Here is a 17374-nt window from a genome sequence, read left to right as displayed (position 1 = left end):
ATTTTAACCAGGATGATATAAGTATTGCATAACCTTGTTTCTTTGACAAATTATTGCATAATTATTAAAAAACTATTTTATGTTCTTTCATGCTTCTCTTGTTTGATGTTACATTTTGTGTAAAGATTTGAAACCTTCAAATGTGACAAATAATTAAAATATCTGAAATTAAAACGCTTTCACAAGTTTGGTTTTTACAGAAATCTAATGACTGTTTACTGGTTTGTCTGTTTTCATAAAGTTTTATAGGGCTATTTTGACTAGACCAATTAGACTAAGCAACACAGAACAGACTGGTAAAGTCTAGGAAGCTCGGATGAAAGCGGATCACAGAATTCCACTTGACAATAATGTCATCTTTCTCTCTGAACTTTCTACACTCACGACACAATTATCTAAGTTGCTCTTTGTATTTTTTGAGCCATCGAATATTGTTATATTTTCAGACACCCCAGAATAACACAGAACTTTAAAGAAGTATGTATTGTGACGATTTAGTCACAGAAAAAGACCAGGTGCAGAAATGTTCACCATGACATAAATGTCCATTATAAGTGAATGTAAATAATTTATTGTGTTCTTATTATATAATGAATAGATATTTAAGTATTTCATACTAAACACAGTAAATGCTGAATATTGCAAAACAATTTCCTGGTACAAAACAAACCTCATTTACTTTAAATCTAAGCTGTTTCTGAAATGTCTTGGTTTCTCTGAAGTGTCTGTTATGAGTACAGCTACACCAGGCGGTGCCACTGGAATGTCGGAATCCGTAAATTAAAACCGAAACATTACTCAGCTACCGTAAGCACAGATAAAAATCACTTACCTTCACTTCTCCAAGAAACTGAACAAAACCGAGGAGCAAGAACCAAAGTCCAGGCTTCATTTTTCAGCTTTCTGTACAGCAGTGCGCGCTCACTGCTCTTCGTGAACGCGCATGCACAGCAGCAGCAGCAGCGGGGTATTTTGGTTTGAACAGGAAACAAGGACGCAATACCGTCAGCAGTTTTCTCTTGCTCAATTCCATCCAAGAAAGAAGAAATTATAAACAAGCAAAGCAATAAAAGAAGAGTTTAAAAGCAAATTACAGCCTGTCACAATCTTCTGATTGTAATTCGGTTAAAAAATGTTGGTCTGTACTCACTCAGGTGCCAGTTTAACAGGTACACCAACTACACTCAGGTGCTGAACCAGTTAAACCCTTAAAACAAATGATTGACAGTCACAAAGCATCTACACATGAGCTGTATGAGGTCGATTACCACTGTTCATTCATTTATTTTTACTTTCACTTCATCGCCATGGTCAAGGACGCAGTTTGCCCTGAGCCAACAGAAAACACAACCTACAAGCCACACCCCTGACAAAAGCGCCAGTTTCACATTTACTCACACTTAAGGAAAATGTTTAGCTGCTAATTAACCTAGCTGTAAAAGAGCACAAAATATTCAGAATTAATTTTTTAATAAATGTAATAAAATGTTTATGAATCAGCATACACTCATATAAACCATGTAATCAGCATAACATTTGAGTGAAAATATAAATGAATTTATGTTAAAAATACATTTACTCCTTGCATTTACTCCAAGTAAGTCCATAATCTACGTGGGTTCTTCAAAACTTTTTCCACACTTTTTAACTCAAAAACAATGACATCACTTTTTGGGCGGTACAGTGGCTAAGTGGGTAGCACTGTCGCCTCACAGCAAGAAGGTCCTGGGTTTGATCCCCAGGTGGGGCGGTACAGGTCGTTTCTGTGTGGAGTTTGCATGTTCTCCCTGTGTCTGCGTGGGTTTCCTCCAGGTGCTCCGGTTTCCTCCCACAGTCCAAAGACGTGCAAGTGAGATGAATTGGAGACACTAAATTGTCCATGACTGTGTTTGATATAACCTTGTGAACTGATGAATCTTGTTTCTGTCATGGATGTAACTTTTTAATGCCATCAGCAAAAAATGTTTTTGGTTGCGCTCGTAGCCACTGATGCAGCGCTGCTTTTACATCATCATCATCACATGAAAATCTTCTTCCCCTTAAAGCTTCTTTGAGGGGCCCAAAAAGGTGAAAATTAGATGGCGCTAAATCTGGTTATTAGCTCTCTCTCAGTCTCTCAGACACAATCAATTACTACTCCTCCCACCCTCACCGTTTCCAACCAAAATATAAAAGTGCTGAAACTTTTTGATGATCCCTCATAATAATCCTTGTTACCCCAGAATGTTTTTTACATTTTTAATGTAATTAATTTTTTGATGAATTACATGTATCAAAAACCATCTTGTGATACTGAATGCTTGGCTTTCTTTGTCTTTAAGTAACCCCATAAATGCTTAATGGAGTTTGTGCCAGTTGACTGTAGAGAAATGTCCATGACAGTTAGCTTTGATCTTCTTTGATCTTCAAGTATTTGTTGCAAAGCTTTGATGTGTGTTTTGGGTCATTATCCAGCTGCAGTATAAATTCTTTTTACATAGTGTATGTCTGAAAAATGGAGTGAAACTGGCTTTGTGCACCTTGGAGAAAGCACATGTTAGTCCTTACTCTCCTGAATTTGGGACTGCTGTGTTATAAACCATATGGCCAAAAGTATGTGGACACCTAACCAGGAGCTTGTTGTACATCTCACTCTACAACCATGAACATTAACATCAGAGTTGGCCCTATATTTATGGCTATAACAGAGTCCACCATTGTGGGGAAGCTGTTGGAGTGTGTCTTTCAGCCTTTCTGAGGTAAGGTACAAATGCTTGTTATGCCCCCCACTCCACCCCCATTAGATATTTTTAACTTGAACGCCACTGCCTAACATATTTTTATTTTAAATAAATAGATCACAAAAATTATGTAAAATTTCAAAGTAAACAAAGCAGCATTATTCTAATTCAGTACAAAGGCTTACAAATACAAAAAGATGAGTTTGCATCCAGGACCGACAAAAGCCATTTATCATTTTTGCTATAGATAAAAAACATTTCAATCAATCAATTAATAAATGAATAGAATCTAAAAAACTGTACAGATTCAGTTTGCTGATTTACAAATATCAACTGCATAGCAGTAATTGATATAGCTCCCTGTACTATTAGTTTAAGAATAGACTGCTTTTATCATTTGACTTAAACATATCTAGGTAAAATAAGGTCACTGATGTTCTTTTTTGCCCACGCTGAGCTATTTTCAGCTCTGCTTGTATACTGCTCTACACCTACACCTGATCAGTAAAATGATGCAAATTCACACATGAAGGTGCTTCCAGTCTCTAAGTGCTTATAGTCTCTAATAATTACAAAGCATAGATCAGTAAAGTTACAGAACTAGTTTAACTGATTTATTCTAGAATATAGAATATCCCTATATCAACTGTGTACTTTTACTTTCTGTCACACGAATACAAAAAAGCACCCTGATCACAGCATTTCATAGCAACAGATCAGTCCTGTCGTTCAGTTTTGGCCTTTAAACAGTACTTCCCCTGATTGGCTGGGGTTTCCACATTGTGTCCTCTGTTAGAAACAGATTCTGCGGCTCATCTGCCAGTCGTGATTCATATGATCCTTTGCTTAAGTCGACTTTTTCATTAAGTTGTCATTTGCTCGTAGCTGGGACTGGAAAACACAGCTCTTTGCCGAACTCTTCCTGCATAGACAAGCTGATAAAGTCTTCCTGGGAAGTGGACTCCTGCTGGGGCACGATCATAGGATGCTTCTCATCGCTGTCAAGTTCACCACTCGCCTCGCTGCTCACCTCAGCATCCTCCTTTCGCTCATTCGACTTAGAGCCTAAGATCACCGTCCCTGGAGAGTAGATGAAAATGGACCCTATAAAGAAAATGTATTCATTAGTGAGACTCAGTACCTAAACTTCATGATTGAAAGAAAACTTATTATGTGTATATATACGTATACAGTGTATCACAAAAGTGAGTACACCCCTCACATTTCTGCAAATATTTCATTATATCTTTTCATGGGAAAACACTATAGACATGAAACTTGGATATAACTTAGAGTAGTCAGTGTACAGCTTGTATAGCAGTGTAGATTTACTGTCTTCTGAAAATAACTCAACACACAGCCATTAATGTCTAAATAGCTGGCAACATAAGTGAGTACACCCCACAGTGAACATGTCCAAATTGTGCCCAAATGTGTCGTTGTCCCTCCCTGGTGTCATGTGTCAAGGTCCCAGGTGTAAATGGGGAGCAGGGCTGTTAAATTTGGTGTTTTGGGTACAATTCTCTCATACTGGCCACTGGATATTCAACATGGCACCTCATGGCAAAGAACTCTCTGAGGATGTGAGAAATAGTATTGTTGCTCTCCACAAAGATGGCCTGGGCTATAAGAAGATTGCTAACACCCTGAAACTGAGCTACAGCATGGTGGCCAAGGTCATACAGCGGTTTTCTAGGACAGGTTCCACTCGGAACAGGCTTCGCCAGGGTTGACCAAAGAAGTTGAGTCCACGTGTTCGGCGTCATATCCAGAGGTTGGCTTTAAAAAATAGACACATGAGTGCTGCCAGCATTGCTGCAGAGGTTGAAGACGTGGGAGGTCAGCCTGTCAGTGCTCAGACCATACGCCGCACACTGCATCAACTCGGTCTGCAGGGTCGTCATCCCAGAAGGAAGCTGACGCACAAGAAAGCCCGCAAACAGTTTGCTGAAGACAAGCAGTCCAAGAACATGGATTACTGGAATGCCCTGTGGTCTGACGAGACCAAGATAAACTTGTTTGGCTCAGATGGTGTCCAGCATGTGTGGCGGCGCCCTGGTGAGAAGTACCAAGACAACTGTATCTTGCCTACAGTCAAGCAAGGTGGTGGTAGCATCATGGTCTTGGGCTGCATGAGTGTTGCTGGCACTGGGGAGCTGCAGTTCATTGAGGGAAACATGAATTCCAACATGTACTGTGACATTCTGAAACAGAGCATGATCCCCTCCCTTCAAAAACTGGGCCTCATGGCAGTTTTCCAACAGGATAACGACCCCAAACACAACCTCCAAGATGACAACTGCCTTGCTGAGGAAGCTGAAGGTAAAGGTGATGGACTAAACCCAATTGAGCACCTGTGGCGCATCCTCAAGTGGAAGGTGAAGGAGTTCAAGGTGTCTAACATCCACCAGCTCCGTGATGTCATCATGGAGGAGTGGAAGAGGATTCCAGTAGCAACCTGTGCAGCTCTGGTGAATTCCATGCCCAGGAGGGTTAAGGCAGTGCTGGATAATAATGGTGGTCACACAAAATATTGACACTTTGGGCACAATTTGGACATGTTCACTGTGGGGTGTACTCACTTATGTTGCCAGCCATTTAGACATTAATGGCTGTGTGTTGAGTTATTTTCAGAAGACAGTAAATCTACACTGCTATACAAGTTGTACACTGACTACTCTAAGTTATATCCAAGTTTCATGTCTATAGTGTTTTCCCATGAAAAGATATAATAAAATATCTGCAGAAATGTGAGGGGTGTACTCACTTTTGTGATACACTGTATATATATATATATATATATATATATATATATATATATATATATATATATATATATATATATAATGTATTCATTCACTGTAGTGAATTACAGATCACACTCGATAGTAATGTTCATATTTAAAATACATTTATCCTCTGTAACTATGTTATCTATTTGGAGTCGTGTTGGGTCTGGTTCCATCTTTAAACACTGGGTATAAAATAAGAATACACAATTTTACTGTGCCACCCCACATAAAATAGAATTAACTTAAAATATTTGATTAAATAGTATTGAATAACCAAAACATTTTATAGTGCCTTCAGTGCAGCAGCCAGAGCTTTGAGTGTAACGTTCACTTTTTAACCATTCTCATTAACTAGCTTTATCCTGGTCACAGTGGATCTGGCGCCACCTGGGTGTTAGGTATTGTGTTTTGGATGTGTTCTGCATTTACTCTATAGCTGTAAACTTTAGATTTAACACCATGCAACTTTAAAAGTAAGACTAAATTATATTCTCTGGCAACTGTTAAGGAAGTATTAGAATAATGAAAGTGTAATGTTCTTACACCACCGAAACACATCATGTTCACAGGGTGCAACAGGTTTTCACTTCTGTGATTTAACCTTTTAGTTTTGAGTCACATCACAAAAACAGGATTTTGGGTCAACCTGTGCTTTGTTTCTCTTTTCTCAGCATTATTTATGTCCTCCTGGGTTTGTGACCTATGTTTGAGTTTCTGTACTATAGTCTTGGCACAATTTAATTTTAGGAAGTTCGAAATCAAAGAACATGGTTAAATTAGCCTTAGAAAACAAGAGCAAGTGTAAAATGAGGATGGGTGAACATTTAAGGTTAAGTAAATGAACTCTGATGGTAGATGGGTCAACATTCCTAAAAAAAGTTTTTATTTTTACCTTAAAAGCATTCTATAAAAGTGGGGTAAATAAAATAAAAATGTGAAAGTTTGAAATTTAAGCCATATAACAGTAACATGTTTAACTCCAGCCAAAAAAAAAAAAAAACATTATAATGAACATAAAATGAAGGTTGTACTCTTCTGTAAGCACTAAATGTCGGTAACCTTAACATTAACTTTAAAAATCCATACTGGCACAATACTAACTTCAACCCAGTGCATGGGGGTTTGGGTAAGTTTAAGCAATCCATAAACTTCTCTCACCCACTGTGTTGTTAATGCTTTCCCCTTTTCCAATAATATCCATGGTGACCTGCTGATTGGCCCCTGGACATGACCCTTGTGGCTGGGTTTGACCTTTAGCAGCATCCACTGGCTGCTGTAAAACACAAAGCCAAACTGAGTTTAATTAAGATGCAGTTAACTTAAAATGGTTCATTAAAATAAACTAGAATAGTATGGAAGTATTTTAGCAATTAAAGTTTTTGATGTACACTATAACAGCTTTACATATTAAACTACAAAAAACATATTGTTGCTACTTATATTTGTTTCTTAACTTTAATCTATTAATGTTGTCCAAAAAATTAAAAGTGCACTCTGTAAATGTAGGCTTACTCATTCGAGAGTCTCTGAAAACGCAGACACATGATTATGCAGGATGCATTCAAACCACATACACACGTGCTAGATACTACACAAATGTATTAGTTACAGCATGTGTTGTCCTGATTATTTGATACATAGAATTCTGTCCTTAACAGAGACTTTCTTTAGTGTTTGCCGCCCTGTCATGGCATAAACATCAGTTCAATGTCAGGTTTTCCCTGACTTTTTTAGGGCATGTTTTACCACTACCTGAAGATAATTATCTTTAGGTGGCAAACGTAAAACATTTGAGCAAAATTTTTAATAAACTCATGTTGAGCTAGCTAAATTTACAGTTTCCAAAAGAGACTTCAACAGTAAGCTTTGTCATTCTACTTTGATTAAAATGTAGTTGCTAAAATACTTGCATACTAAATGCTTGCAAAATATTAAGTAGAAAGTACTTACGAACTTTCCAAATGCAAGACCTAAAGAGACAAAAGAACAAAAGCATGGGATTTTTGTCATCATATTCAGTTCTCATAAAAGCCAGAGTGATTTTAATCATGCACTGTCATGAATAATTAAAATAGGAACGCCTGTTTAAAACGAACTACTTGAAGTGGTTTCTCTGATTGCCTAAACTATAGGTTAAGCTGTAATTCTGAAACTCTGTCATTATCTAACCAAAGTGTGACATTGTGAAAATGAGAGCATGAAATGCAATGAGGATGCAACGTGGTTTACAGTAAAAGACTAACTGCATTTGATTCCAGGCCGGCGGCTGCTTACATTCAGATTAATTTGGGGCGCAATGTACTGATGTGCAATGTTTCTTTTTAAGTCTATTGTTGTTTTTCATGGATGAAACAAGTTTAAAGTGTCTGGTGGTGTAGGTGCTCGGGTGGTGCAGTGTTACAATGCTAGCCAACCACTACTAAGAGCTTGAGCTCTCAAGTTTAAATCTCAGCTCTGCTATCAGCCGGCCGGTCGCTTCACAGAAATTATTGGCTATGTCTGAGAGAGGGAAAACAGGCCAAAGGGATTCCTTATTGGTGCTATCAGTCGCAGTGGTGCTATTGGCCAGTTGGGCATCTGCATGGACATGGTTGGCTAATGTCAGAAGTGGGAGGTGGTGAAACAGGCTGAATTGTACCAATTCAGGTATGCAGACCAGATAATAGCTGCTAAAAATATTTGCCATGCTTAATATTTTTCGTGTCAGTGTGTGCTCATATTTATATGTGAAAATGATATTAAATTTAATGGCTATTGTGATGGTTCATTCTGAATACATACCTGCCCACTCTAGTTTTCTCTTTACAGTTTTGCCTTTGCGCTTTATGCAGATACATAAAAGCACCAGCAAAATAAACACCAACAGAGGCAGAAAGATCCAAGTGGTCTTCAAAAGGGTCTCAGGTGGTGAAACAGAGCCATCTAATGGAGAAACAGTTGGGAGCATCAACAAATTGGGCTGCTTCTCTGCAAACAATACCGAGGCATTACCTGTCATCAAATGAAACATAAATGGAATTATTAAGTAGAGGGAAGTATCATTTAAGCAGCCAAAAAATAAATCTGGTAATTTCAAACATAAAGCTAAAAATAACTCAAAACTGGATCTGGAGTTCATAAGAGAGACCCTTGTGACTCTTGTAATTACTATGTTTAACTGTTATGGTATTAATGTTGATGTAACAAGACCCAAATCAGCACTTTAAAGCTCAGTTGAAGTTTGCTGTGGTTTGATTAAACTGGAACCTCTAAGCCCAAAGCAATGCAAAGCTTGCTTAACTGTGGACAGTGTCAAACATAATGCTAAACTAGTAGCTGTAAGCTCTGGTTTCTTCTAAGCAATATATCGCAAGTCTTTAATGTTCTAGTTTTTATGTTATTTTTTCCTGTGCACTCTGGCAACCTTTGCCTTATCCTTGCTGGCTAAGGATAGCCACAGGTTAGCACGTGTCACCTCTGACATGTGTGAAGCCGCTAACTGCTTCTTCACACCAAATGCTGTGGGTTTTTACACAGAGACTTAGTACATAAATATGATAATCTGAAATCTTCTGGATAGTAGGAGTTGCTGTTGTAGCATCAAAGAGGTGAACCCCAGTCTGACCTTCCCTCTCTCAGACTCAGCCAAATGTGTCTGCTGCACTCCCAGCCAGGCTGTTTTGTATTTTTTATCAAGTATCAACTTGGTCAGTGGTAGGTAATCACCTGGGTTTGGGCTAACTAGAAATGGTGTTGGTTTGACTTTTATCTGAAGCATTAATTCAACATACAAGTGAACAGAAATCACACTTGAATTACTAAAAAGGACACAAATGCAACTAATAAAGAGCTTAACAGTACCGTAGCTTGGCAAACTTGAGATTATTTCTGTGCTCTCTGGGTTTGAAAGGACTGGCATCAAAATCGTGATATTAGTTTGGTTCCCAAATGCCCTAGTGGGTGGTATCCTGATGTGCTGGTGGCCAGTGGCTTGATTGGTGGTAGGAACAGTCAGGGTTAAAGTGGACAGAATGGCTGAAGTAACAGCTTTTGAGTCTACTGTAGACATTTGGGATGAGGTTGGTGGTTTGCCACACACTCTGTCCTTAGTGGCAGATCCTTCTTCAATCACCACCTTTCCAAGACTGGCACAGCTGAAAGGAACAAAAACACATCATCATTTTTAGACAGGGGTACACTATATTGCCCAACCTAAACATCCTATTCAAATCCTTGGGTATTATTGTGTTGGTTCCCACTTTGCCTTTATTACAGCACCATTCAGCCATAAGAGCTTCAGTGAGGTTGGGCAAAAAGGCCTGGATACCATGTCATGCTAAAACAAGAAAGTTAGACTCTCAGCCCCTACTAAAAATGAGTTGAACGAGTGAGATCAACTGAAAATGGTAATTTAAAACATTAAGATCACAAAGCATCAGCGTGCACATTATATAATAAGAATTTGAGCACACTGTACAGGCTGTAGTGTAGAGATGCATCCACATCTATGTGATAAAACATAAAAATGAAAAGTGAAAAACAAGTATATATTACAGTTTATTAAGTTGAAAACATAGTGAACAATACCACAGTGTTGTAAAAATCATCACATATTTATGTTGTCTTTGACTAGAAGTGTCTGATGGTGTCTTGTACTTACTCAGTGTAAGGCTGGCAGGATCCGTTGAGTGATGGTTTACTCAAGAAGCCGTTTTGGCATGGTAAACAGGGCCTCCTGCACTTTAATTCTACTGAAGATGGGCAGTAGAAACCTGGTTTGCATTGGCACTTCCGGTTACTCGTCTTATTGCAAGAAGATATTTCAACCTGATTCATATCTGACCCTGTGCATGCAGAAAAAACAAGACATTTTATTAGTTTTCATAGTTGTCCAGTTGCCAGTACCTGGATTTCTGCATTGTCATAATAATACACAAACACATTCTGCATTAATTATTAACTCTATTAACTCTATCTTTCTGTACTTGTTTATCAGGTTTGTGTAAATGTGGAGATAATTTCAGACCATTTTGAGATTTCCTGCATGATTCGTCCATCCTACCAGTCAGGTTAGTTTTTTTTCCTTTTCTCTCAAGCTAATTTATTTATCAAGTGTAAGATTTCCATGGAACTTTTGCTGTAATCCCTGGGTTGTTTTTTATATACATCCCTTACCACTGTACATTGTGCTCTTGGTTTAATCATTGCAGATCATCCACTCCAAGGTAAAGTAGCAATCAATTTTTCTCTGTTTGAACACAGTTTGTCTGGCTGTAAATTGTCAAATAGCCAACCATCTTTAGAAAAATAGTGTAGCCATTTCCAGCAATCCTCTGTTTATTAATAGTTATTTGTATTTATTTTATTTTATTTATCAGTGGCATCTGGCAACAGATTTTTTTGTAAAGTGGAATAGACTTTATATCAGCCAGGGCACCTCTGCAGTCTCTAATCTCATCTTGCTGATTGGAACCTCTAATTTTGCAAGATGTTCAGCCCAGAGGTTTAGATTAGTTCTTTAAGCTGGATTGTAAACAATTACTATGTGTGTTTAATGAAGTCATGAAAAATACAACTGCTCAGATATACATTTAGACACAGTGATGTTGATGGAGATCAGGCCAAATTCTATAATAGTAATTAATTAAAAAAACAGACAGTACCAAATGAAATACAAAGTTTTCTTTTACATACCCTGGCTGTTGCGCTTTTCATTACAACTGGATGTGCACTTTTCACATTTGGCCACTCCGCTTCTCATGTACCAGTATTGTTCAGGGGGGCATGGCACACAATTGCAGTTAAGTAGGATAAAACCTGCATAGAGAGATAAAACAGCAGAGTCCGAGAATTTACATCACAGCATTGCAGACTTTTTAAAGGCAGTTGCTATTTTCACTGCATTGGTAGAGCTGTCATAACACAACTAGCCCTAAAACAACCATGTGAAACACAATGACTGAAAGCACATTAAGTAGTCTAGAAATGACTGGCTAAAATATGCTTACTCTCAGAGAAGAAAGTTAACAGTAAAATCAAATCTTCACTGGTGATCAACGGGAAAGCTTGATGAACAGTAACAGCAAAAAAACCCAGCAGCTGCTTGTTTGTTTTCATTTTCTGCTTTTGGTCAGTCAAAGGGGAAGATATGTATTACCACTATGTACTACATGACTGGTCAGTTATAGCTGAAATAGCTACATAATTAGAGTTAATACCCTATTACAGTAAAAGTTCCCCTAAACTAAATGATTTTAACCACTACAGTGGCTGAATACATGGTGTGTTTTTTTCAGGGTCAGATTACTAATCAAACTGCAGAAGAAATTCGTCGCTGCCATCCAGCAAACTAACAGTTAAACATTGCATTACATTGACTACAGATACAAACATGTCTGTTGTCAGCATCAAGAGTCTTAATTTGCACAACAATAGGTTTCATAATGAACAAACTTTATTCCACAAAATAATGAAATTTTACAGCAATAAAATGTTTAATGTTTTACCCTTCAATTTTTTGTAAAAATATGAATTACAATTTGATTTCAGCAACACATTACAAAAAAGAGGTCAAGGACAATGTTAGACTGTCATGTTTGTGTAATGACCAAAACTTTTCAAAGGTAAACGGGTTATTCTTTCTTTTAATGAAAGACTTGTTTGTAGGCAAGGTTGGCTTCTGCACAGCTGAGATTAAACTCAGATCTCATTGGTGATGGACTACTGTATTTGACCACCGCACCAACCGTGAATCCTAGTACCTCCATTTCTGAGAGTGGTTTCCTTTTATCTCCCAAAACATGCAAAAATGTAACTAGTCACTCTCAGTTTCCTTTAGGTGTTCGTAACTAAGTAAATATTTAAGTGAGTGTTGCCCTGGAATTGACTGGCCCTGGGATGTATTCCTGCCATAAACACAGGTGCTTTTCAGGTGCTGCCAGACCAACCCAACCCTGTTCAGAGCAAATGAAAACATGTAAAACACATCATAGTGTGATAACACATCACACTATGTTAGTCATGCTTAATAACAGGAGTGCTGGGAGGTCTGAGGTAAGGGTGCAATGACTTGTGTGTCAAAAACACAACATCATCCCATCTTATCTCATCCCATCTTAATACATGCATAAATGTGTAATTACATCATATCATCCTTATTGGTAAGAAACAAAGTTTTGCATGCTCCAGAGGTCATAATACTGGAATTTATTCATAGAAAAAACATTTAAACTGTTAAACAATTTGCACTGCTGAGAAGCAGGGATCAATCCTCATTTCTGGTTACTGGCTGTGAAGCATTTTGTATGTTCTTTATCATGTCTGTGTGGTCTTCCACCAGATATTGTTTTTTTCTCACCACCCAAAAACATGCAGAAGGTGGATTGGTCACTCTTAATTAACCGCAGGTGTTAGTAAGTGTTGCCCTGTGATGGACTGGTTGCAAATATGCAAAATTCTTCATTTCTTTAAATGATGTTCCTGTTTTGTGAAAAGGCGCTCGAGTGTCCCAGCTGTCTATTACACTCGGCCATCACAACTGAGACCCAGGTTCGAATCTCAGCAGTGCCATTGGTCCATCTGCCGCCTACTCAGACATGATTGGCTATGTTTTGGGGGGTGGGGGAAAGGGAGTGTTGATTGGCCTAAGCCCTGTAATGGAGGGGCACCCTGTTCAGGGCATTTCTGCCCACTGTTTCCCCATGGAACCTGAACCTTCAAAACCCTGACCAGAATGAATGTTTTATACGTGTAATTATTTTAAAAATTGTAAAGTAAATGTATTCTGAATACTTTCTCACAATGGATTGGAGACTCTGGTGAATAACACATCAGTAGGCGTGAGTTTGTCTAGCAATGACTCGGCGACTTAAACACAGTTACACAGTTAATGCACTAACTAAACAAAAGTATTCTGTGGAGGTTTTCCTGTTTGTATAATACTGATTTATTGATTTCCGTAATACTTAAGCAAAATAAATAATGTACAAAATGTACAAATAATACTTGGAAGATAAATACATGACAATCTTCTGATTATTACTTTAAAGTAAACACTAAATTCTAGGGAAGGAGAACAGTAAGAGAAGCTTACCAGAATTACACTTCAATGGACAGGTGAAGGGAATCACTGGAGGCAGCTAGAGCAGCAAGAAACAGTAGTCAGTTGGGTCATCTCAATGCATTATTGTATTGTTGGCTTTGACTCACTAACTGTATAACACTAAAAGTTATGACTAAATCGCCCACAAAGCCTGAACTGTCTTTCGGGAAATCTGCAAAACCCTGACTAGCTTGAGGCATGATATGAATTGCTTTTATTTGCCAACTGCAAACAAAATTCCACTTTAATGAATTGTGCAGAACAAAAGTGCTTTTCATTTTTTACTTAAAGAGGCAAGGTTTAAAGTGGTGACATTTGATTATAACAAATGATAAACATTAATAAAAGAACTTCCCTTTTCTTACAAGAAGGTAATTTTTGCCTATAGGCAATTACCTGGGTTTTCCCAGCTTTTAAAGTTGTAGGGTGGATCACTGTTTTATATCCTCCTAAATTGAATGATTTGTTATAGCTTTTTAGTGTTAATTCAGTCATTTCTTTAGCACCAGGCAAAAAGCAGGACATTTAGCTTCCACCACTTCTATGTGCTCAATGTAAAGGGCAAACAACACACATTCAGCACTATCAATTCTACTATTTCAGATGGTTAGCATCTGGTGGACTTGCCTTGTATCACACATTTACTTCCTTTCATCCACAAGGGGAGCCCTGTAGCACGTTTTATTTTGGGACAACTTACACTTTTGTTTCAGATCAGTGACACTTAATGTACTCGACAAATTATTTCTAAACTTTGTTTTCCGAGGACCTCCGCCAGCAGTATCCAATTTGTGTTTTTCTTTATTTTTTAAAGTCTTATGGAGCATAGTAATTGAAGCCTTCAACAACCCAGGGAAAACCCTGGCATTGTCATTACGTGTTTGCTGCAATTTACTGTCACTTGTAATCATTTCTGAAATGCCTGGAAATTCTTTAATGATCTGAGCTTACCTACATAGCATGTATAGACTTAATGGCTCAACTTAATCTTACTGAATGATTGTGAAAGTTAGTACTTTGACAAACACTGTGCAGTGTAACTAACAGGGCTGGCCTGGGGTGTACTGTTCTGCAGGGGAGGACATTATCTGGTTTCCTGGATTATTGCTTTTAATGCAATTCAATGCTTGGCTTAATCTATTTGTTAATGTAAAACCAGGTAACTTTAAATGTCCTTCAGACATAAATATTGCATACAATTAGACACTGTTTCTCAATCCTTATCCTGGACTTTTGTCCATTAGAGGAAAGGTTAAAGAAATTTGTGTAAACTACAAATGTGATTCTTTCAAATGTAACTCTGAAATGTCCATGACAAATATCTGAAGTGGCACATTTTATTAAACCAAAATTAGGTAACATCCTTTTAAAAGACTTTAAATCATGACATTAGTTAGGGTATACAGAGCTAGTTTCCAGGACCAATAGTGGTCCCAATACTAGACTAACCATAACTTTCAAAACCAGTTTCACAATCACTCAACCAGAATGTTGGGCCAGTATTAATCAGATTTACATATTTAATCACACTGGGTCATCACCTCCTGTTTAAAATCAGATTGGGATTCATGTTGGTCGTCAATGGTGAGTCAACATAATATTTCAGGTTAGTCATGAACTAGTTTTAGTTAGTTTTAAACTGTTAATAAAAGATTGAAGTGTTTTGTACCTAGTCTTTTCTGTACCTAGCTTTTAAACACCCTTGGTTGGTTTACCATATACTGTATTTTAATATTTTAAGTGTAAAGCAATCACTGGTGATGTAAAGTGAAAATGTATTTCTAAAAGTAAAGATTTTTTTCTAACTTTGCACATTTTAATTCACAGTTTTAATTCATGTGCTGAATTTAGCTTACTAAAGAAAAAAAAACATGCAAATGTTTATATGTACATGTGAACCATGTAATGTGACATAACTTTTGTCTGTGACATGCAGTCCAGACGGACCCTGGAACCCTAAAATAAAGTTTCATTTCATCTTAATTATGTAAAAAGCCAGAAAAATTATTACTGGTCAAATAACAGTGTTCCATACAGTTAAAATTAACAATCGCGTTTCATCAAATTACACCACAGGCAACATCACAGCACAAGTAAATACTACTATAAAATGTTTCCCTTAAAAAGGGTCAAAGTTAAGTGCATTTTTTGTAGCCTTTTTATCGTGAGAAAACTCGATGATAAAGTTCAGCTGTACGGAAGACTGTGGCAGTCCTACACTAACTGACATGAGATGAGAGTCACGCATTCATCATAAATAATGCTCCAAATGTTTAAATTGTACAACTGCAAATGTTTTATTTTTATTCTAAGAAGAAACAGTGATAAAATGAATTATAATGACTATGAAAAGTTTAATAAAAAACCGGTATTACTCCTGTCAGTCAGCGTCCTAATCACTGCAACCAAATGTGTGCTTACCAAAGAGAAGAGAAGCAGTTTCAGCCATGTTAAAGATGCTTTCTTCATGTTTTCTCTGTAGTTCAGAACTGAACAATCACCAGCTGAAACTTACAAACGATGAGAGAAAACCGGCGCTCATCCAATTTTACCGCCTATAAAGGGGAGTCATTTATCTTTCTCTCTCTCAACCAACTCTCTCTCTCTCTTTCTCTCTCTCAACCAACTCTCTCTCTCTCTCTCTCTCTCTCTCTCTCTCTCTCTCAATTCAATTCAATTCAATTTGCTTTATTGACATGACAAATTTACATATTTGTATTGTCAAAGCTTACATTAGTATATATAAATATTTGAAAAAAGAACAAGTATATACATAGAAAAAAAAATGGTAAGAAAATATTCAATTTATAGTAAAACAATTGTTCACACAAAAAGAGAGAAAATATTAGTGTGTGTGTGTGTGGTGGGTGTGCGATGTGTGTGGTGTGTGTGTGGTGGGTGTGCGGGGGTGTGTGTGTGCGGGGGGGGGGGGGGGGGGTGTTCGGGTGTTCGGGGGGTGGGTGGCGATTTTATTTGGTGTTTCACTCACTGTCCCGGAGTGTGTGACACTCCTGTACATATCTGGCTGCAGTGGAGGCTGATGGTCCCTCTCCTAATATAATGGCCAGTTTTTCACTGTCTGTCAATGTTCTGAAGCCGCTCACCTCTCTTCCAAACTGATCAAAATATTTGTGTCTAATTGTTGTGTATTTTGGGCAGCTTAGAAGGAAGTGCACCTCTGTCTCAACCTCACCTGTCCTGCAGTGACCACACAGTCTCTCCTCTCTGGGGATCCAGGACTTTTTTAACCTGCCTCTCTCGATGGCCAGGCTGTGGTCACTCAGTCTGTATTTGGTGAGGATCCGTCTCTGCTTCGTATCTCGGACAGTGAGGAGATACGTGGCCGGGTTGTATTCATGTTTTAGGGTCAGATTTAGTCTGTTTTGGGATTGAGTTTGGGTTCTCCAATGTTCCAGATAAGTGTTTTTGAGGTGTTTGATAATTTGGGTGATTCTGATTGGTGTTTGGGAAGCAGTGCTGGTCAGAGAGTTAGGGTTGTTAGGGGTCAGTGTGTTGGTCAGTCTCTGGACCAGCTGACACAGGGGACTCTTTTCAGGGTAGAGCTCTTGGGATTGGAGTGCCTGAAACTGCAGGCTTGTTGTGGGACTGGATTTTAGGTGCATCCAGAATTTAAATTTTTATTTTCTCTCTCTCAATCAACTCTCTCTCTCTCTCTCTCTCTCTCTCTCAACCAACTCTCTCTCTCTCTCTCTTTCTCTCTCTCAACCAACTCTCTCTCTCTCTCTCTCTCTCTCTCAATCAACTCTCTTTCTCTCTCTCTG

At 38.0% G+C, this 17374-nt stretch overlaps 1 protein-coding gene across 1 annotated transcript; it reads right to left on the bottom strand.

Annotated features, from left to right (window-relative positions):
- Positions 1 to 3591: 3591 nt before the first annotated feature.
- Positions 3592 to 16041, bottom strand: si:dkeyp-61b2.1 (tumor necrosis factor receptor superfamily member 1B). Its single transcript, XM_062987176.1, has 8 exons — positions 16014 to 16041; positions 11186 to 11308; positions 10152 to 10335; positions 9353 to 9645; positions 8294 to 8434; positions 7463 to 7482; positions 6671 to 6785; positions 3592 to 3824 (listed from the first exon to the last, which is right to left on the bottom strand). Exons 1-8 carry the CDS (start codon positions 16039 to 16041, stop codon positions 3592 to 3594), a joined length of 1137 nt encoding a protein of 378 aa, XP_062843246.1.
- Positions 16042 to 17374: the final 1333 nt, after the last annotated feature.

Source organism: Trichomycterus rosablanca, chromosome 24 (assembly GCF_030014385.1).
Source record: "Trichomycterus rosablanca isolate fTriRos1 chromosome 24, fTriRos1.hap1, whole genome shotgun sequence".
Taxonomy (NCBI): Eukaryota; Metazoa; Chordata; class Actinopteri; order Siluriformes; family Trichomycteridae; genus Trichomycterus; species Trichomycterus rosablanca.
The sequence above is the reverse complement of the archived record's forward strand: the minus strand, read 5'-3'. Positions and strand labels throughout refer to the sequence as shown.

Excerpts from the sequence above, each read along its gene's own strand:
- si:dkeyp-61b2.1 (XM_062987176.1), bottom strand. The coding sequence starts at position 16,041 with ATGGCTGAAACTGCTTCTCTTCTCTTTG. Across the intron at positions 11,309-16,013 it reads AACTGCTTCTCTTCTCTTTG|GTTTTATCCTACTTAACTGC; the intron begins GTAAGCACACAT and ends CTCTCTATGCAG. Across the intron at positions 8,435-9,352 it reads CTCAAGTTTGCCAAGCTACG|ATGGCTCTGTTTCACCACCT; the intron begins GTACTGTTAAGC and ends TTTCTCCATTAG.